We start from the raw sequence: 22271 nt of genomic DNA on the forward strand, positions 1-22271 counted from the left end.
GTGCAGTGGCGCTATCTTGACTTACTGCAACCTCCACCTCCCTAGTGCAAGCAGTTCTCGTGCCACAGCCCCCCAAGTAGCTGGGACTACACGTGTGCACCACCCTGCCCAGCTAATTTTTGTATTTTTAGTAGAGATGGGGTTTCACCATGTTGGCCAGGCTGATCTCGAACTCCTGACCTCAAGTGATCCTCCCGCATTAGCCTCCCAAAGGGCTAGGATTACAGGCGTGAGCCACTGCGCCTGGCCAAAAAATTGCTTTTGTTATACTACGTTGTTTGGCTGAAAGTCACAATTTCTGAGAACCTACCAATGACATTACGTGAGGACTTATACTTTCTCTTTCAGCTATTTCTAATGGTACTTATCTATATGATTTTAAATAATATACTTTCTTGACTTTTTTTTTTGAGACAGTTTCGCTCTATCATCCAGGCTGGAGTGCAGTGGCGTGATCTCGGCTCACTGAACCTCCGCCTCCCAGGTTCAAGCGATTCTCCCTGCCTCAGCCTCCTGAGTACCTGGGATTACAGGCGTCTGCCACCTTGCCTGGCTAATTTTTGTAGTTTTAGTAGAGACGATGTTTCACGATGTTTCGCTGTGTTGGCCAGGCTAGTCTCTTGTGATCTGCCCACCTTGGCCTCCCAAAGTGGTGAGATTACAGGCGTGAGCCACCACGCCCGGCCACTTTCTTGATTTTTATTACTTCTGTTTCATACATTCTTTCTTCATGTCCTGCTGTGATAGCTGACAATTTTGCTCACTTTTGTTCTCACATCCCTTTCCCATGACTTTTCACGGTAGGTGTGTTTCAATTTTCGGTTCTTTTACTTTTCAAAATTTAAGTAATACATTAATATCTTTATTTCTTGTTCCATCAAATGTGGACAGTATCTTTTGACTCTTGCTTTTTAAGATGAGGATATCAGTGCCTTTGCCCTCCACTTTCTTTAAGCTGTTCAGCCTACCTTCCAATCTATGTTTACTTTGTATTGTTGAGGCTGATCCATTTTAAGTTCTCTTTTATTTTTATTTTTTTGAGATGGAGTTTCGTTCTTGTTACCCAGGTTGGAGTGCAATGGCGTGATCTCGGCTTACCACAACCTCTGGCTCTGAGGTTCAGGCAATTCTCCTGCCTCAGCCTCCCGAGTAGCTGGGCTTACAGGAATGCGCCAACACTCCTGGCTAATTTTTCTATTTTTAGTAGAGACGGGGTTTCTCCATGTTGGTCTTCATGAGGCTGGTCTTGAACTCCTGACCTCAGGTGATCCGCCTGCCTTGGCCTCCCAAAGTGCTGGGATTACAGGCATGAGCCACCACGCCCAGCCAATCCATGTATGTTCTATAACCATTAGTCAGCCTTCCAATAAAGTAGAAAATCAGTACTCAGTGCTTACATTATTTGATTGTGAAAATATCATTCGCAGCATAACCATTGATCACTTTGATTACATTTTTGCATACAGCTTTTTTCCCCTAGAAATTGTTATTGTCCCCTTTCCCCCTTGTATTCCTTTTTCTCTCTTTTTTTTTTTTTTGAGACAGGATCTTGCTCTGTTGCCCAGACTAGAGTGCAATGGTGTGATCATGGCTCACTGCTGCAACCTTGGACTCCTGGGCTCAAACATTCCTCCTGTCTCAGCCTCCTGTGGAGCTGGGACTGCAGGCACGTGCTACCACATCCAGATAATTTATTTGTAGAGATGGGGTCTCACTGTGTTGTCCAGGCTGGTCTCAAACTTCTCGCTTAAGTGATCCTCCCACCTTGGCCTTCCAAAGTGTTGGGATTACAGGTGTGAGCCACCATGTTTGGCCGTAGGTTTTTTGTTGTTTGTTTGTTTGTTTATGCATTGTATTTTCATGCATGGGAGCCCTTTGAATTTGGAGATTTCCTCTATAGTAGCCACTAGCCACATATTTGGCTAAAGTTGTTAAAATGAATTAAACATACAGTTCCTACATTGCACCAGTCACATTTCAAGTACTCAATAGCTACATGTGGCTAGTGCAGAACATTTCCTTCATCAAAGAAAGTTCTGTTGGTTAGCACTGGTCTGCAGGCTCAGTGAAATTGCAAACAATATGATATCTTTTTAAAAACTTGAGACAGGCCAGGTGTGGTGGCTCGTACCTGTAATCCCAGCACTGTAGGAAATGGAAGTGGAAGGATTGCTTGAGGCCAGGAGTTTGAGGCCAGCCTGGGCAACACAGTGAGATCCCATCTCTACCAAAACAAAAAAAATTATTTATTATATATTACAAGGCAATAGGGACAGTTAGACTATAAACTGACAAAATCCAGAAAGAAGCTGAAGAGAAAAAAATATGAGGTAAAAGCCATCATAGAAGCAACAATAAGAAAAAATGTGTCTTAGCATATAGCCAAGGACAGAGGGATTGGGCTTTAGGAAATCACAAAATGAAATGTTAAGAAAATAAAATTGTGAAAATGCTTATGGAGAAGAAGGATAGATATGGAGAAAGATAAAGGACACAAATACACATAAGTGAAATTCCAGAAGAGAACAACTAATGAACTAGAAAAATATTTATAATGGAAGATTTTTTTCCTGAAATAAAGATTAGAATCTTTTTTGTTCCAAGAAATTGTCAAAATGGTAAAACAACCAAATCATAATCATACTGTTATTTAGTGAACTTTAAGGATCAAGAATTATAGGGACATCCACACAGAAATGCTCAGTGCTAGGAGACAGTGAAACAATGTCTGCAAAGTTCTGAGGAAATTGTAACCTAAGAGTTTTATATTCAGCCAATTCATTCTTCAAGTAAAGGCCGTGGACCAACATTTTCAAGTATGCAGAAATTCAGGGACTGTAGCACCCATTGGACTTTCTTGGATGGGGGAACTATTTGGTATTGAATCTAGCAGAGTAAAGGATCGATCAATAGAAAGAACCCTAGAATGGAGAAACTGATTTTTAAAAAAACTAGAAATGAGCATTGAGTTCATTTAATATAAAACTAGCTATAAAATATTTGGGGGAGTGGAGAAGTTGAAATGTTAACTTCCATATCTTTCACAGTAAAGTGACAGTAGATGCTGGGTCTAAAACTTATTTGTGTATTATAGGCAAAATATGGATGCTTTTATAATATTTTTTCTTACTTTTATTTATTTTTTGAAGCGGGGTCTTGCTTTGTAGCCCAGGCTGGAGTGCAGTGGCGTGATCATGACTCACTGTAGCCTTGACCTCCTGGGCTGAAGTGATCCTCCTACCTCAGCTTCCCGAGCAGCTGGGACCACAGCCCCACACCACCATGCCCGGCTAATGTAAAAATTTTTTAGAGATGGTCTCACTATGTTGCCCAGGCCGAGGCAATCCTCCCACCTTGGCCTCCCAAAGTGTTGTGATTATAGGCATGAGCCACTGCACCTGCCTTGTTTTTTTAGACAGTTAAGAACTAATGTCTTAATGACCAAACATTTACTTGAAGAGTAGCATTCATATATTTAACAAATGAATGTTGTGTGCTTACTCTATACGCCGGGCAGTATTGTAGGCACTTGGGATATACATTAGTGAACAAAACACAGGAAAGTTTCTTTCCCTCATAGACATTACATTCTAGCAGAGGTACACAGACATAGGTGAGTGGTACAGCGTATTATAAGGTGATACGTACTTGGGGAGGTAAAAAGAGGTATAAGGAGGATTTGGGTTACAAGTACGGTCAGGGTTTTGCTAAGAAGGTAACATTTGAGCAGACACTTACTTTTGAGACATCTGGTTAGACATCAAAGAGGAGATACATGTACAAATCTGAGTTATGGAGACAGGTCTAGAGTGGAGATGTAAATTTGGGAGTTGTTGGTATATAAATGAAATTTAAGTCATGAGACAGAGTGAGATAACCAAAGGAATGATTGTAGACAAACTTAAGACTAAGGACTAAGCCCTGGGGTTTGCAGCATTAGGTGGTAAAAGGAGGCTCCAGCACAAGAGTGAGGAGGCATGGTCAGTGAGGTGAGAGGAAACCAAGAGATTGGGTCATGGGAGCCAAGTGAGGAAAGTGAATCACAGAGAGTGCGTATCTGTCAGATGCTGCCGCTGCAAGTCACGTGAGGGCCGAGAATTGGTCATAAGTGACCTTGATGGACAGTTTTGGTGAAGTTGTGGGCAAAGAATGACCTGATTGAAATGAACTTTTTTTTTTTTTTTTTTTTTTTTGGAGGCAGGGTCTCACTGTCGCCCAGGCCGAACTGCAGTGGTGCAATCACAGCTCACTGCAGCCTCGACCTCCTAGGTTGAGGTGATCCTCCCACCTCAGCCTCCTGGGTAGCTGGGACTACAGGCGCATGCTACCATGCCTGGCTAATTTTTTAATTTTTTTGTAGAGATGAGGGTCTCGCTGTGTTGCCCAGGCTGGTCTCTAAGTACTGGGCTTAAGCAATTCTCCTGCCTTGGCCTCCCAAAGAGCTGGGATTATAGGTGTGCACCACTGCACCCAACCTTGAAGTTACTTTAAAGGATATGAAATGAGGCAAATTTGAGAAATGGAGGTGGTGGAGAAATGGGATCAAGAGTTTTTGCTTGGCCGGGCACGGTGGCTCACGCCTGTAATCCCAGCATTTTGGGAGGCCGAGGTGGGTGGATCATCTGAAGTAAGGAGTTCAAGACCTGCCTGACCAACATGGTGAAACCCCATCTCTATTAAAAATACAAAATTAGCCAGATGTGGCGCACGCCTATAATCCCAGCTACTTGGGAGGCTGAGGCAGGAGAATCGCTTGAACCCAGGAGGTGGCGGTTGCAGTGAGCTGAGACACACCATTGCACTCCAGCCTCGGCAACAAGAGCAAAACTCCATCTCAAAAAAAAAAAAAAAAAGGAGGTTTTGCTCATTTTAAGCAGGGGAGAAAGAATGGCTTGTTTGTATCCTGATGAGAATGATCCAGTAGAGGATGCAGGGAAAGAGAGGGGAGAGGTGCTCAAGCAGTGAAGAAGGGGCTTCAAAAAGAGGGGATAGGCATTAGGTAGGAACACAAATGGTTTGTGGGAACAGGCTGAAGACAGTGTATGTGGGCTTAGTTGCTGGCAGGTGGATTAGATGCGGTAGTGAATCTTCTCTTCTGGTCGATTTCTAGGTGAAGTAAGAAGGTCAGCCACTGAGAGAGGATGGGGAGGTGGTATTAGAGATTTGAGGGGTGAGGAGAATAGGGAAAAGAGGAGAGGACAGAAAGTAGCAGAAAGGGCTCACTTCAGGTTCAGGGTTCTGAATTTAAAGTGAAACCATCCGCTGGGTGTGTTTGTGTTTCTGTGTGTTTCCAGCCATATTTAGCTACCTAGGTGCTGGTGCAGAGGCAAAGAGGCAAATTGTAAAGTGTGTGATTGTGCCAAGCCTGTGTGATGAAACAAAAGAAGGGGTAGGGTAAGGGAATTGAGATCTAGGGCGAGGGAATGGGATTGACTTTGGAGTTAAAATTGTTTTGTTGTTGAGTTTAAATTCTCATGTTGTAACTTTTGTTTAAAAAGAGCATGTTACAACATCTCATTTTCACAAAAAGTTCTCTGTTCTTTCTTCCATCCTTTTATTTGTAGTATGCCTGGAGAAATGTCTAATGATCTGTAAATTCTGTTGATGGTTCCCAGTGGCAGGATTTTGAGCACATTTTCATTTCTTTCAGAAGATGAAGATAAAGGTCTGAGTTCTAAAGTCAGGCACCTCACTTTCTCTTCCACCTCTCACTTAGTAGCTCACTGACTTTGGGCAAATCACATGCCATTTCAGAGCCTGTATTTCTTTATCTGGAAAAGATGAGAATCAAATGTAATTAAAAAAATGTAGAAATGCTAAGGAAATTGCAAAATGCCATGCAAATGGTAGTTATTATTAGAAGTAGTCTTAATTTCCAGAAACTGTGCTCTTCTGTTTTGGAGAGGCCTTATTCTAAAGCTCTAGTTCTTCATTACTACATTAGGAGAAGGCACTTATGCAGGAATCATAGGTAGGATGACTCAATTTTATCAAAGCCTTCTTTGTCTGTTTTTAGAAATTCATTTTTAATAATGGTAGCTTTAAAATCATAGTGAAATTTTGAGTACTTAACAGGACCATCAAAGTGTCTTTTTAAAAGATAAATCATTCCTGTAACATTTCATATTCAGAATAATTTTATAGATTTAGTGGGATAAATGTTCAAGGTGAAAATCTGAAGGTGAATTATACTTATGTAATAGAATAGCTTTGCTACACCAGGTAAGCTCATATATTTGGAATGTGTTTTCCCACACATTTGTGAAAGCAAACAGAGAGGTCTTTTACTCCAAGTTACAGGTAAAACCATGACATTTTGCAAGCTCTAAAATGATTGGATTTTCTAGTCATCAAAGGTTTAACCTGAAGGGTACAGACAAACTGACATGCAAAAACAAGAAGCCTGGCCCTGTTATTTGTAAACATAGGGACATTGGATTTTCCAGTACTTGCTGGAATCAGTTTTGACAAGCCTTCTCAAAAGAGGCCAGCTTTATCAACATCATCAAACTGTTTTGAGTTGAGTTATCCGAAGATGTTACAAATTTTCTCCTAGTTTGGTGATAACTTTATCCCTCCATTGCTACCTCGGTTTGAAATTCCAAACCACCTTTAAGAAAATAACCTTGGCCCAGTTAGCCGGGTATGTCATAAAAATAGCTTTGAAAAAGGGTAAGTATGTATCAGTCCAGAAGTAAGAGCATTAATGCTGACTCTTTCTCCCTACAAACCATTTTTATAAAGCATAATCAAGATACTTTAATTTAGATAGTTATGTCCAGTGTTTAGAGAACCTGTAGTTGTTTTTTTAACTGCAAAGACTTTAACCAGTTGGACTCTTTGAACCTTCGTATCATTAAGCTTGTCCTGGATCACTCATTTTCTCTAGTTTCTCAAGCTCTTAACCCAGTCTTTTGTTTTCTCACTGATTACCCAAGTTCTTGCCTCTTGTTTCATACCTATGATTGAAGCCACCAGCCATAAACTACAACTTTCTGCATCATCACCTTCCCTGCTTCCCTAAACACAGCATAGCTACATTATCATTCAAGTCTCAGAAGGATAGCGTGTTTCTCCTTCTATTTAAGGAAAATTCCTTCATCTTTGCTCCTAGTTTCTTTTCCTCTGAGATCTGGATCCCCAAATTTCACATCCTCTGGCTTCAGTCTCTCACTTTCTATTCTGTTTTCTCCTACAGACCGAGCATGCTTGAGTATTTTTATCTACCAATACTAAATGGAAAAGTCCTTGACTCTGCAACCCATTTTAGTTATTGTCCTTCTGTTTGCCTTTTTCAAACTAGACTCGAAGAAATTCACATGTTCCATTGACGACTCAGCCCACTCTAGTCTGACCCTTTACAGCCTTCACTCCACTGATTTTAACCAAGAACAGCGACCTCATGCTACTACACAGTGGACATTCCTTCTCCACGTTCCTTCTTGTGTGGTGCTGCATTACTTACTTACTAGGGCCTTACTCACTAGGCTTCCTGCATCTTTTAACTCCCTAGCTTCCTTCATACCCTTCTACCACCCTCTCCAGCTTTCCCTTCTCTGGTTTCTTTTTGAACTATTCTTGCCCCTCCCTTTAACTATGGCATTCCCTGGGACTCTGTCCTCACACTGCAGATTCTCACTGCATGATGACAAAGCTTAGTTAACAGAGTTGAGGGCTCCCCAAACTGTGTCAGCCTTCCACTTTCAGACTTGAATATTAAGCAGCTGGCTTCACATCTCATTCATTGAGTGAATTGTTGATTCATCAATATTCTGATCATCTACCATCACCAGACTGGGTCTTAAAAGACAGTAATGAAAATACAGGTTCTGCTGTGTCAATGGGAAAGACGGGGAGAAAAACCAGACAGTGGCCACACAGTGAATCATGTATTCCGAGAGAAGCAAGCAAAGGGTGCCGTGAGCACAAAGCAATAGCGACAATCACTGGTTCTGAGGGCTTTTCAGGACGTTATCCTTGGGACCTTAAGTTAATCAAACATGCAGGAAGAGAGATTCTTTTCCTCATTTCTCACATTTCTTACCTCAGTCACTCAGTCACCTAAATTTTAAAAACCCAGTTATCCTTGGCTTCTTTGTCATGTTAGGTTTTCAGTCAGACACCAAGTTCTACTCATTTCAGTCCCAAGATAGGCCTCAAGTCCAGCCCACTCCGCCAGTTGTACTACCTCTGTCCTGATTCAAGGCCTCGCCATCTGTCACCTGCATTACTGCAGTAGACGCAAGTCAGCTCCATGCTTTGATCTCGTTGGATCTACCTTTCCAAGGCCAGCGGAAATGGGCACCTGACTTAGTCACTGCTTTGTGTGAAAGTCTCTCAGTCCTGCAGCAGATATTCTCCAGCCTCTCATCAGAGTCCGAGAGGCAGGGCGCCCCTAAATCTGTCTCTATATAGCAGGTCCGAGTGCTGCAGATTCTGATTCTGTAGAGCTGCTGGACTGGATGCTTTGTTTTTAAATTCCCTAAGAGATTTTGACACCTGACCAGACTGAGAAACCCTTGGCCTGCAAGGATAAAGTCTGAGTCCCTCTGCCTGTGCACAAGGCCCTTTGTGACCTGGCTTCAGCTTCGCAGTCGGCTGCATTTCCTGTCACATCCTTTGCCACACTTGACCCTCACATTCCAGCAATATTGAACCATGCATTCCCTTACCATCACACCATTTTGTGTCTCCCTTCATTTGTCCCTTTACGTAATTGCCCTTCTCTTTCTCTTAACCTGGGTGAGGTATCTTTCCTTTGTTCCCATGGCAGAGATCAGTGCACAATGATGTTTGCCAGTCATTTCTGACTCTCATCCTCTCATTTTTCTGTATCAATTTATTAAAGATTGCATTAGAGGGTTCAACATTGTCATCTTACAATGTACATAAACAAGCTTTTGCTTTTTTCTCTTAAATGACTTTCATTTCAATTTATGTAAGAAAAAGTATAATTTATCAACAAGTGCATTTTTAAGTGACTTGTTTGGTTTTGAAACTGAAGATATATTAGAATGTAGTTTGGTGATTAATGATATCAAAAATAGACCAAAACAACAACTGCTTTCAGTGACCCAGAGTTTGGGATTCTTGAACTTTGCATTTGAAACAAGCTGATTAAATTTTATAATTTTTATGTTTGTAAATGACAAAGGTTTGGGGCTGCCATTTTCAAGCTTTTCTTTGCACGTAATTTGGGATGTGGATGGTATTGATTCTCAATAAGTCAGAAGTTAAGTTGATAATTTGTCACTGTATTTTTGTTTTTTAATGTTGGCTTTTGAGATAGTAGATTCATCTTGATGTTCTGCGTAAGAATTTTGATTAGGTAAACACAGTTTTTGGAGCTGGAGATTGTGACAGAACTTTACAGAAGTATCATTTCAAAGATGTCAGAATCTGAGTTCTGTCTTGGTATAACGGGTGTAAATTACACAAGGGATGACTGTGAATGTTAAAAGTTATAGTGGTCAGAATCACCACCACCTAGCCTTGGTTGCAATACTAATTATGCCTGCCTGAGTCATGAGCACATTCATTCGTTTTCCACGAAAAGAAAGCATGTTTAGATAGTTACACTATTTTTTGATTTTTCAAAAATCACAGTTGCCTCTACCAATTTAAACCCCATGCTCCAAATTCCAGAAGTTGACGAGCCCTGACTGGGACCAGCGTAGCTTGAGATGTGAATTGTGTGACTCCAGATAAGTTACTCAACCTCTCTAAACTTCAGTTTACTCTACTGTAAAATGTAGAGAATATTGTACCATCTGCCTCACAGGGTTGTTGTAAGTATTAAGTAGTACTTACCATAATCACTTAGTAAATGGTAGCTGCATTATTCTTACTACATTTAAAAATACCCACCTGTTTACTTGTTCACTTTGCCACAAGACTGTAAATTTCTGGAGCCCTTGACTTTTTCATATTTGCATCTCCAATACCTGCCTAGAGTCTAATGTAGTTGTGATTCACTGTTTGCTGAACTGAATAAAACAATGTCCATCCAAAAGGAAAACAGATAGATCTAGCAGAGGAACACCAGAAAGGGAACTAAAAGGGCAAAGGGGAAATGAAAAGGCTTGTTGCAGGTATTACAAACAAGCTCAATGAGCCTTCTTTTCTGGGCCTCGGTCCTGCTCCCCTCTAGTTGGTCTTCCACTATGCCAGATAGACCAGCTGGGCCTAGAGCAGAGAGAACATTCCTTCAGAGTTTCACTAATGGACTCAACATTGAAAAACCCAACTTTTGTGATAAATTAAATTGTATTGGGTGCTAACTTTTCATTAGTCTTTGCTACACTTTTTGTTGAGCTAGAGATAGCAGTCAGTGCCCATAAGTGACGTGTAATGTAAGGCTACATTATATGGGGATTATGCTTTTGGTTGGTATTTATTCAAATCCAGAGTCTGTTATTTGAAGACACCATTTTTTGCAGCTTTATTTTGCAGGTCCTGTGAAGAACAGGACACTTACTTTCTTGGCTACTTTGTAAAGTTTTAAAAAATGTGATGTTTGACTGGGCATGGTGGCTCATGCCTATAATCCCAGCACTTTGGGAGGCCGAGGTGGGTGGATCACTTGAGGTCAGGAATTTGAGACCAGCCTGACCAACATGGTGAAACCCCATCTCTACTAAAAATACAAAAATTAGCTGGGTGTGGTGGCCGGCGTCTGTAATCCCAGCTTCTTGGGAGGCTGAGGCAGGAGAATCGCTTAAACCCAGGAGGCAGAATTAACCAAGATTGTGCTACTGCACTCCAGCCTGGATGACAGAGACTCTGTTTCAAAATAAATAAATAAATAAATAAATAAATAAATAAATAAATAAATAAAAATATAAATAAATAAATGTGATGTTTGTTGTATATCCCCCGAGTCTCTACTATTGGAAGTCATATGTATCTCTTTTTTTTTCTCTCTCTTTTTATCCCCCTCTGTGTCTCTCTTTCATTTGTTCATTTTTTTTTTTTAACACATACAGGCTATTATACCTTCATTAATGAGAGCAATGGGTGTATGAGAATATGTTTAAATTCACATATTGCTGCATTTGCCACCAAGGACCTAGACTCACTATTGTCATAAACTAAAGTTGTGTGTGTACGTTATGCGTATTTACATTTAAGCAGATTGAAGCTGAATTTCCGTTGGCCATCTCATTGCGGTGTACCTTTCTGGCAATCATGTTTTGATTATTTTCAAATGTATTGTTCTATTGGAGATAGATCATATCAAATGATACTCAAGAATAGTGACCATGAAGTACTGCTTATAAAATATTTATATATGAAGACTATTTCTTGATTTTACTTCTAGGACATTCTTCTAAGTTTTTTTTGTTGTTGTTGTTTTGAGACAGGGTCTCACTCTGTAACCCAGGCTGGAGTGCAGTGGCATTATCTTGGCTCACTGTAACCTTGACCTCCCAGGCTTGTGTGATTCTCCCACCTCAGCCTCCTGAGTAGCTGGGACTACAGGCACGTGCCACCATGCCCAGTTAATTTGTGTGTGTGTGTGTATATATATGTACACACATATGTATATATATGCACACACACAGACACATATATATTCTTGAGTATCATTTGATATGATCTGTCGCCAATAGAACAATACATTTGAAAATAATCAAAACATGATTGCCAGAAAGGTACACCGCAATGAGATGGCCAACGGAAATTCAATTTCAATCTGCTTAAATGTAAATACGTATAATGTACACACACAATTTTAGTTTATGACAATAGTGAGTCTAGGTCCTTGGTGGCAAATGCAGCAATACGTGAATTTAAACATATTCTCATACACCCATTGCTCTCATTAAAGAAGGTATAATAGCCTGTATGTGTTTTTTTAAAAAAAAATTTTATATATATATAAAATTTTAATATATATATAAAATTGGTAAAGATGGGGGTCTTGCCATGGTGCCCAGCCTGGTCTCAAACTCCTGGCCTCAAGTGATCCACCCACCTTGGCCTCCCAAAGTGCTGGGATTACAGGCATGAGCCACTGCACCTGGCCAGTTCTTTGAAGGTTTTAGTATTAGAAGAATATCTTTAATATAGGAGTGCTTTTACCTTATGGCTTAGCAAAAGCTATAAGTATATTCTTTTGTATTTACAGTTTTCTAGGCTACCAGGAGTTTTCTCTATGTATAGTATTTTTTGCTTTAATATCTTCTTCTGTTTTTAGAAGTCTTTAGAAATGTATTTATTGAATCTTTTACTTGTATAGGTAAAATCCAATTTTATGTGAATCAAGTTAGAGATTATATTTGTAAAAGAACTTTTGCCGGGCGCAGTGGCTCATGCCTGTAACCCAGCATTTTGGGAGGCCGAGGCGGGTGGATTAGGAAAACACGGTGAAACCCCGTCTCTACTAAAAATACAAAAAATTAGCCAGGCGTGGTGGTGGGCGCGTGTAGTCCCAGCTACTGAGGAGGCTGAGGCAGGAGAATCGCTTGAACACGGGAGGCGGAGGTTGCAGTGAGCTGAGATCGCACCACTGCACTCCAGCCTGGGTGACAGAGTGAGACTCCATCTCAAAAAAAAAATTTTTTTTTTTTGCAAAGAGTAACATTTTATTTAAATATCTATTATTATTTGTGATTTATTTCCTTCCTTTTTAGTGGATGATGCTGGCAAAATAGAACACGACGGTTCTTCCGGAATGACCATGGACACAGAGTCGGAAATTGATCCTTGTAAAGTGGATGGCACTTGCCCTGAAGTCATCAAGGTGTACATTTTTAAAGCTGACCCTGGAGAAGATGACTTAGGTAAGAAGAAGTGTTTAGACATTGTACATCCTCATCCAAATGTTTCAGCCTGATTACTTTCGGGTTATTCAGATTGAGAACATTTGGAATCTTTTCTGAAGTAACTTTTGTATAAGAATTCCAATGTCGTAATAGCAAAGTTTGTAAAAAGTAATAAGAAAAGTATGTAAAAAGAAATAGATGGAAATGAAGTTTTCAAATAAATTATTGAAGCTGTCTTCTTCTCGGATAGGTGGAACTGTAGACATTGTGGAGAGTGAGCCTGAGAATGATCATGGAGTTGAACTGCTTGATCAGAACAGCAGTATTCGTGTGCCCAGGGAAAAGATGGTTTATATGACTGTCAATGACTCTCAGCCAGAAGATGAAGATTTAAGTAAGTAGGTGGCCTTTTTGTGGGAGAAACTTTTATGTTTCTGGAGCTTTTAAGTGACCAGCGTTTGAAATAAGTAGCATTATTTTAGAGATGATTATGCTACTACATTCCAAGGGAAACATCAGTGACTCTTTTATGTATGCTTATAATGTTGCTTTAAAACCAAGTTATGGTGAAAGCCAAGAAGTGAATGATTCATTCAACAAATATTTATTGAGTGCTTACTACGTGAAAGCTATGTTCTAGGTATGTAATATTTGGACCTTCTTTCCATTTTGTCTATTAACTGAATTCAAATAAAAACATGTTTCCTGTAATTTCTGTAAACCTGGTCACAAGTTTTTGTAACTTTCTACTTTACTTAGATGTTGCTGAAATCGCTGACGAAGTTTATATGGAAGTGATTGTAGGAGAGGAGGATGCTGCGGCAGCAGCGGCAGCCGCTGCTGTGCATGAGCAGCAAATGGACGACAATGAAATCAAAACCTTCATGCCGATCGCATGGGCAGCAGCTTATGGTAAGTTGCCCAGCACCTCTTAGCATTGAAGAAGTTGGTTCTTGAACATGAATCCATGATTGAAAAATGGTTTCTGTAGTCTTAGGTTTCAGAAGTCTGAAATACCAGTGTCCTGTAAGGATTATTTGAATTGAATTAGAGTATAAAGTCTACATTTTGTGTTTATTTTTAACAGGAATTTCTTTCATGTGTATATTACGTAGAAGGAAGTACTGCAAGAAGTACACAGGCTTTCAAGCTGAAAGTTTTCATCTTGATTATATTTGGCCCATGACTTTTTCATTTTGGGAGACAAGGGAGTCCATGGGGCAAAACTGCTGACATGCGTTTTTTAGCTTTGGAAGCTAGGCGTTTCCTACGGTCTCACGATAATCAATGTGCTCATAAAACCCATGACCTAGAATGGGGAATTTCTGTCATTCATGAGTATCATGGCTTACTTTTCGTTGTTGTAGTTAATAAAGAATTCCTAATTCTTTAAAATTTATAATACTGTATAATTTTGTTTTTTAATACACATTGTTAGGTAATAATTCTGATGGAATTGAAAACCGGAATGGCACTGCAAGTGCCCTCTTGCACATAGATGAGTCTGCTGGCCTCGGCAGACTGGCTAAACAAAAACCAAAGAAAAGGAGAAGACCTGATTCCAGGCAGTACCAAACAGGTGAGGGCGCACGAGTTCCATGGCGCAGCGTGCTCTCAGAGGAAGCTCTAGTATGTATCCACAGGGGTGTCACAATGGCATTTTAGCTGCTAGACCATATGTAGCTTTGTCTATTGAACTTGAAAATATAATTTTCAGAATTCAGTGATATTCATGAATGATTTCCTTAGATAAAAAGAAACAGTACATGACTGAGAAACATGGATGAGAAAAATTCAAAACTTGGATGATTTTTATGTGTACATGGAATGAAATCCCTCAAATATGTTATAAGCATTAACTTTGTAAATATAGAGAATCTATGTCAGCATAAAGCAGGCATAATTTACAGAGCAGCAGGATAAGTACTTTAGTTCATACAACATTCCTATTCTTATATGATGATATGGGTTTAAACTTTGCTGTAAGTTAATGTAAGTTATGTTTTTTGGAATAAACAGTGGAAATTTTTGTCACCAAAGTTTATTTTTATGAATAATTTTCCACCAGTTTGTTTATTTTTTTTTGAGGCAGAATCTTGCTCTCTTACCCAGGCTGGAGTGCAGTGGCGTGATCTCAACTCACACTGCAACCTCTGCCTCCTGGGTACAAGTGATTCTCCTGCCTCAGCCTTCCAAGTGGCTGGGATTACAGATGTGTGCCACTGTGCCCCACTCATTTTCATATTTTTAATAGAGACGGGTTTTCAGCATGTTATGTTGGTCAGGCTGGTCTCGAACTCCTGAGTTCAGGGGATCTGCCTGCCTCGGCCTCCCAAAGTGCTGGGATTACAGGCATGAGCCACCATGCCCAGCCAATTTTCCACCAATTTCTAAATTGCTGTAGGTTTAATCACTAATTGATAAAAGTTACATATTCATTAATTTTATTAAACTAGAGGGAGTGAAGGTGGTACAGTCCTCATGAATGAAGTTTCCAGACCATTTTCTCTATGACTAGGTTGCTATATCTCTTGTGTTGAAAAACAGTAAAAGGAATGTTAAGTAGCAAATAGTCCAATTTAGGAGTCCTTGGCCAACAGTGGTCAGAACCCACGCTTTACATTCGCAAAGAAACTGGAACAGAACTTGGTTTGAGCACTCATACTCCTTTCTTTTCCTTTCTTAGCAATAATTATTGGCCCTGATGGACATCCTTTGACTGTCTATCCTTGCATGATTTGTGGGAAGAAGTTTAAGTCGAGAGGTTTTTTGAAAAGGCACATGAAAAACCATCCCGAACACCTTGCCAAGAAGAAATACCGCTGTACTGACTGTGATTACACTACCAACAAGAAGATAAGTTTACACAACCACCTGGAGAGCCACAAGCTGACCAGCAAAGCAGAGAAGGCCATAGAATGCGATGAGTGTGGGAAGCATTTCTCTCATGCAGGGGCTTTGTTTACTCACAAAATGGTGCATAAGGAAAAAGGAGCCAACAAAATGCACAAGTGTAAATTCTGTGAATACGAGACAGCTGAACAAGGGTTACTGAATCGCCACCTCTTGGCGGTCCACAGCAAGAACTTTCCTCATATTTGTGTGGAGTGTGGTAAGGGTTTTCGTCACCCCTCAGAGCTCAAAAAGCACATGAGAATCCATACTGGGGAGAAGCCGTACCAATGCCAGTACTGCGAATATAGGTCTGCAGACTCTTCTAACTTGAAAACGCATGTCAAAACTAAGCATAGTAAAGAGATGCCATTCAAGTGTGACATTTGTCTTCTGACTTTCTCGGATACCAAAGAGGTGCAGCAACATGCTCTTATCCACCAAGAAAGCAAAACACACCAGTGTTTGCATTGCGACCACAAGAGTTCGAACTCAAGTGATTTGAAACGACACATAATTTCAGTTCACACGAAAGACTACCCCCATAAGTGTGACATGTGTGATAAAGGCTTTCATAGGCCTTCAGAACTCAAGAAACACGTGGCTGCCCACAAGGGCAAAAAAATGCACCAGTGTAGACATTGTGACTTTAAGATTGCAGATCCGTTTGTTCTAAGTCGCCATATTCTCTCAGTTCACACAAAGGATCTTCCATTTAGGTGCAAGAGATGTAGAAAGGGATTTAGGCAACAGAATGAGCTTAAAAAGCATATGAAGACACACAGTGGCAGGAAAGTGTATCAGTGTGAGTACTGTGAGTATAGCACTACAGATGCCTCAGGCTTTAAACGGCACGTTATTTCCATTCACACGAAAGACTATCCTCACCGGTGTGAGTACTGCAAGAAAGGCTTCCGAAGACCTTCAGAAAAGAACCAGCACATAATGAGACATCATAAAGAAGTTGGCCTGCCCTAACAATACTTCTACAGACGTTTGTAGAGATATTGGCCTTGAAGCAGAAAATTCATTTTAAAGCCAATCAGTCTCGTTCACATACAATACTGTATATTGATTTATGCTGTGTACAAATAGAATTATTGCTTCTAGTTGACTTTTTTTAATATACATTTTGTTCAGTAGTGTGTTCTGAATTCTATTCAGTTTGTTTAATAAATGGGGAAAACTGGCAACATGCTAGTTACTTTTAATAAAGTAATCCCTGATTCTATACCGAATTTTTATATCTTAGAATTTTATATTTATTTAAATATTTACCTTGCTTACCTTGATGGTACTCTTCTAAGACCATTAACTTAAGGTAACTTTATATTGGTAACTCTGAAAGTATTCATGTTGACTCATTTTCCTTCCCCATACATTTCTCACAATAAAATTGTCAGAGACATCTACTAATATAGATGGGAGATTTTACAGTCAGGTCTAATTATCATAACATGGAAGTCATTTACTTAATATTTTCAGACCACTTGACAGTGAAAGTTTCCATTTGAGCTTTTGCATCCCTGGCTTTGCTTAAGAGCAGTGGCTGGGTTCGTGTTTACTTTTCAAATATATTACTTTTGGTTTTCTTTGGATTATTTACATCTTTTGTCAGCATAGCAAACTTTTAGAAAACCTTATTGAAAAATTATGCTTGATCATGTTGTATTTTGATTATTCTGTCTGTGCGGCTTCGTCTTGGAATGGTTTTGTGCTACAAATGACATTTACTGAGGACTGCATTTTGGAATCTCCTAGAGGTAACTCATGGCTTATAGGATCTTTTGCAACTTTATGTATGTAAATGTACCCCGAATTATATATATACATATATATCATGTACCTGTGTGTATTGCTTATTTTATATATTTATACACACAACCCCAAGTTACAGTAGTTGTTTAAAATCTATAATGAAAAGTATTAAATTTACAATAACATGAAAGATCCAGGGATGCATGAGAGAGCATTTTGTAAGTCGTGCTCTTCAGAGAGATTACTCAGGTGAAGAATTAGAAGGAAAATAAGGACACTAGTATTTTTAAAGAGTAAAGATATTTTCTTTTAAATATCTTTGGTAATTGAAAAATAGAGGTTAAGATGTTTCTAGGTAGAATGTTTTCATACAGTTTCAGCTCCATGTCTTTATATTTTTCTGAAAAGCAAATGAGTATCCAGACATGACTCCCACAGTTCTCTTTGAGAAGCCCGAGAGGGAACTCTGTCTTACCTAGTGAGAGGGATGGAAAAGAAGTGATGGCTCTGTGGACCAGAGAACAGGTGCTAATTATGGCATCACACTCGGCAAGTTCAGGCCGATCTGGTATTTCTCAGACAGTTACAGTTAGCAAACTTTAAAAACTTAACACTCAAGTTGGCTTTGATTAAAATGTAAAGATGTGTTTTAAGTAGATAAGGAAAGTCTGAGGCCTTATTTGGAACATCACTAAGTCTTCCAAAGGTTTTTTTTTTTTTTTTTAAAGATGGAGTCTCGCTCTGTTGCCCAGGCTGGACTGCAGTGGCATGATCTTGGCTCACTGCAACCTCTGCTTCCTGGGGTCAAGCAATTATCTGCCTCAGCCTCTCAAGTAGCTGGGATTACAGGCGCCTGCCACCACGCCTGGCTAATTTTTTGTATTTTTAGTAGAGATGGGGTTTCACTATCTTGGCCAGGCTGGTCTTGAACCCTGACCTCGTGATCCACCTGCCTCGGCCTTCCAAAGTGCTGGGATTACAGGCGTGAGCCACCACGCTTAGACACCACATAGGTCTGAATCAGTGTCATACAGTCATAAAAGAAACTCAGTTAATTAGAACTTGGTTGTGTTAAGACGAATCTTGGAGAACAGAAAACAGTTTTGGGGTCCCTTCAGTTGGCTATTGGTCCATCTGCATCTAGCACATTGTAGGATATTTAGAAATTGTCTTCCCACCCTATAGCTGCCTTGCCACCTCATTATGGTGCTCTGTCCCCTGTGTACTTAGGTTTTTACCTTTCATCTTTCTCTTTGCCATTGATGTTTGTATTCAAGAGTTACATTTTTAGGGTTAGAAATAAAAATATTTGGTGTTTGGCAAACCTGAAGTGCTAGACTGATTTAGTCTAGTTTTAAATCAAGTGCTTTAGGCAGGTGTGAACTCTAGCCCAAATGCCAGTCAAAGTCAAGGCATGGGTTTTCCTAGCCTATCTTATAGGAAATTCCTGTACCTTCTTGGCCCCTATAATGTGTGTTTTTTTTTTTTTAAAGTAACTTACAATTTTGTGATCCGTGATTCATTGCCCTGCGATTCTCGAAATCTCTGTCTGTTTTTTTGTGAGAACCTTTAAAATCTCCCTTAATTTTTATTTTCCCAGAAATAATGTAAAAACACTTAAATGAAAGTGGAAATGTATTAATTTTAAATCCTATAAAATTAATACAGAAAATATAAATGATTGGGTCTTTTTTTTTTTTAAATAAACTGAAAGATAAAGAACACAACACTTCACACATTTTATATTTCTCTTACATACTCTGGAATCATACACAGTTCTTTTCTTTTTAAAGCACAATATTAAAACCTTTAAAAGGTATTTAAGGGTTTGGTCAAGTGAATATGATAAAACATTTGTCTGTATAAAGAGAAAATGAAATCGTAGTCACTGTTATGTACTGACATTAGTTACAACCTAGTTTTAATTCTTAAAACAATTTTGATTAGCAAAGCTAAAAAAAAATGGATGTTTCAGTTAAATGTTTTAAAGAGGTACAGATTTTTACAAGGACATAATATAAGTTATTGTTCTGTAGAAATATCCTATTAAATATTGTATGTCCCTCCCTCTGTACACTTTGTAAAGAAAGTAAAATACATAAAAAGAAAATCATATAGGGATGTGTGACATTATTGTAATTGTGTACTTGAGAATAACGTGCAAAAATAAAAATCAGAATATTTTCCTGTTATTGAATGTTTAGTCTATTTGATACCAGTACTAAGTTAATGCTTTTTCTTAAGGAAAAAAAAAATGTACAGTTTTTGTAAACCTAATAAACATCAAAAGCAGTGGATTATTTTCATCCCCCCATTTCTTAATTCCTTTTTCACAGCAGTGGAATGCAAAGTGCTTGATTGCTTTGAATTTTGTGACTTGGATGCAAATACTGGTAACATTTCAGTTCTGTGAATTTGCAAGTAATATTTCAGAGAAGTTAAGAGGTGATTGGTGAGTCCTTTGATGAGCATGTCCTTGGAATTCAGTTTTTCTTTTATCTTCATAAAGGATTTGTTTTATTAGCATCTCCAGTTCCCCGAGATAAATTACCCATGCATAAAGTGGTTTTTGAGAGCACTTTAAATAAAGTTCATTTCAGTATTAATTTACAGCATATTTAATCAGTAGGTACTGTTACCACCTCCACAGCAGAAATCGTGCCCTCGAGTTACCACTTGGTGCCCAGTTTAGAGGACTCTAGTAGATGCTAACATACTAGAGAATGGTCATTGCCACAGTTAAAAATCGGCAGTTAAGTAAATGTCAGGAGTCAAAAGAGATAGAGTTGTGCCGTCTTTGATTTTATAGACAAGATTCTGCAGTTCTTCCGACTGTATGAACAAACAAATGTTTGCCTAATAGTTGAAACAATAAATCAAAATTTTAAGTAAATGACGAAGGGAATGTGAAGAATGTCACTGTCCAGAGCCATAAATCAGACAAAACCATAGCATACTGAAAAACTTGTAATGGAACACCTAACAAATGACACCTAACCTGTCTGTGATCCAACAAGTCAGATAATGTGCTGCTGTATTCTCTGGGAATCCCAGTATTAACAATTTCATTTCCCACAAATTCTAGCATTCATGTAAGGAAAAACATGGCCAATCAGTATCTTAAAGGGACAGTCTTTCAGAGCAGTGGTTTTCAAAGTGTGGCCGGGCAGCATTGGCAGCATCTTAATTTCCTGGGACTTTGTTAAAGATGCAAATTCTCAGCCCCACCCTAGTCGTACTGAATTGGGAAACTGGTGTGGGACCCAGCGATCTTTGTTTTAACGTGTTCTCCAGGTGATTCTGATGCCTGTTCAAACTTGGGAAACACTTTTAGAGCACTTGAGGAACCTAAAAGATGACTGGTTCAACATTTTGTGTGGTAGATAAGAAAATGACAAAAAATTAGAAATGAACAGTGAGAGAAAAATAGGACCCAGACAGTTGATACCTTCCGTTTGCTGTTTTAAAAGTGTAAGCCTGCCAAGTCAACAAGTATACCTTTAGCGCACATGTAAATAGCCTGCACTTCCTAAATCTTGTGTGGCCTCCCATAGTTACATTCCTCAAAGGTAAATTGAGTTCAGAGGAAGATTCAGCATTTAAAAGAGAAGGGCTGAAAAAGATTGTGTGTGGGTGTGTGTGGGTGTGGGTGTGTGTGTGTAATTGGCCCAGGGTTACTTAAGTAAATCATAATAAAAAAAACCATTTTGCCACATTCTGTAACTGTTTAGTTAAGGTCAAATTAAGTTTACCCTATGGATTTTGTTTCATCTTTGGTTTCGTGTATATATTGTTTGCCTTTTTCATAAAAATCTTGGATTTGTTATATATTGTTCCTGTTATTTTTGACATCTTTGCTATTGTAAATAAATTACTATTTTGTTTTAAGTTACCCTAGTGGAGTGTTGGCTATAGACAAGGTATACACTCGAAATGAGGAGATTTAAATTACACAGTTAATGAATTCCCAACTTGCTAGAGGTGATTCGACTCCCTTCAGTAGTTCAACACTAATAATAGCACCAAGGAACATATCACTGGTGCATATAGGCGTAGCATCTGTACCAACTTGGATTTCAAAATCATGTTCTGACCTCTGATGGAAATACTCAGTCCATCAAGTTTGAGGTCAAAATCAAGAATTAGTTTCCTTTACTTGGTTTTTCCTATTCAGTTGGTCTCCCATGTTACTTGTATTGCTGGTATTGGTGGACACAAAGGATCTGGCATTACAGTGACCTATTGAGACTGTAAAGCCACTAGGTGACTTGGCTACTGAAAACTTGCTCAGGACTTCTCGATGTTGTTTGGCTATGTGAACTACCACAGAAGTATCTAAACACGTCGACTAAAATTATAGAATAGTTAACTAGACCTATATTATTTTGCTTTTTAAGAGGCCAGTTTCTGCCTTTAAATGCAGAACCCATTTCCTTTTGTCTGAGATTATTTGAAATGAGAGGTATTGTAAAGCCATCTGTTGGGGTTTTGAAGGTTCTAGTCACCTGTCCTCCCCTCCTGAGTTCCAACCACATTGAAAATAGACCAGAAACCACCCATTAGGTGTGTGATTTATTCTAGTAAGGCTGGACTGGGAGACCCAGAGGCTGAGATGAGCTTGTTTCCAATCTATTTCCCTCCAATGTAGGCCTTGACTGATGTAGCCAGTCATTTGAAGGTATGGGGCCTACCTTCCACTCCTTTGTGAGCTATCAAGAGACTAGTTCTCTCATCAGAGAAAGGGAGCATCTACTCCAGCCCTCCCAGGCTAGGACACAGGAAAAGGGGGAGAAGAGTTCCCTTATGTCATCCTAATAAAGGTTAGTCCAATTCTGGATTGCCCTCTGGCACTGG

General features: G+C 39.3%; 1 protein-coding gene across 8 annotated transcripts in view; it reads left to right on the forward strand.

Annotated features, from left to right (window-relative positions):
* Window positions 1-21309, forward strand: part of ZFX (zinc finger protein X-linked) — a 67861-nt gene extending 46552 nt beyond the window's left edge. For 7 of the 8 annotated variants that reach the window (XM_050777355.1, XM_050777354.1, XM_050777353.1 and 4 more), the window contains 5 exons: window positions 12636-12785; window positions 13018-13161; window positions 13527-13679; window positions 14206-14346; window positions 15454-21309. In XM_050777355.1, the coding sequence (XP_050633312.1) occupies window positions 12636-12785; window positions 13018-13161; window positions 13527-13679; window positions 14206-14346; window positions 15454-16637 (1772 nt within the window). In that variant the 3' untranslated portion in view covers window positions 16638-21309. The remainder of the gene's footprint in view (window positions 1-12635; window positions 12786-13017; window positions 13162-13526; window positions 13680-14205; window positions 14347-15453) is intronic. The other variant, XM_050777359.1, reaches the window with a different exon arrangement.
* The last annotated feature ends 962 nt before the right edge of the window (window positions 21310-22271 follow it).

This window comes from Macaca thibetana, chromosome X, assembly GCF_024542745.1.
Source record: "Macaca thibetana thibetana isolate TM-01 chromosome X, ASM2454274v1, whole genome shotgun sequence".
Classification (NCBI taxonomy): domain Eukaryota; kingdom Metazoa; phylum Chordata; class Mammalia; order Primates; family Cercopithecidae; genus Macaca; species Macaca thibetana.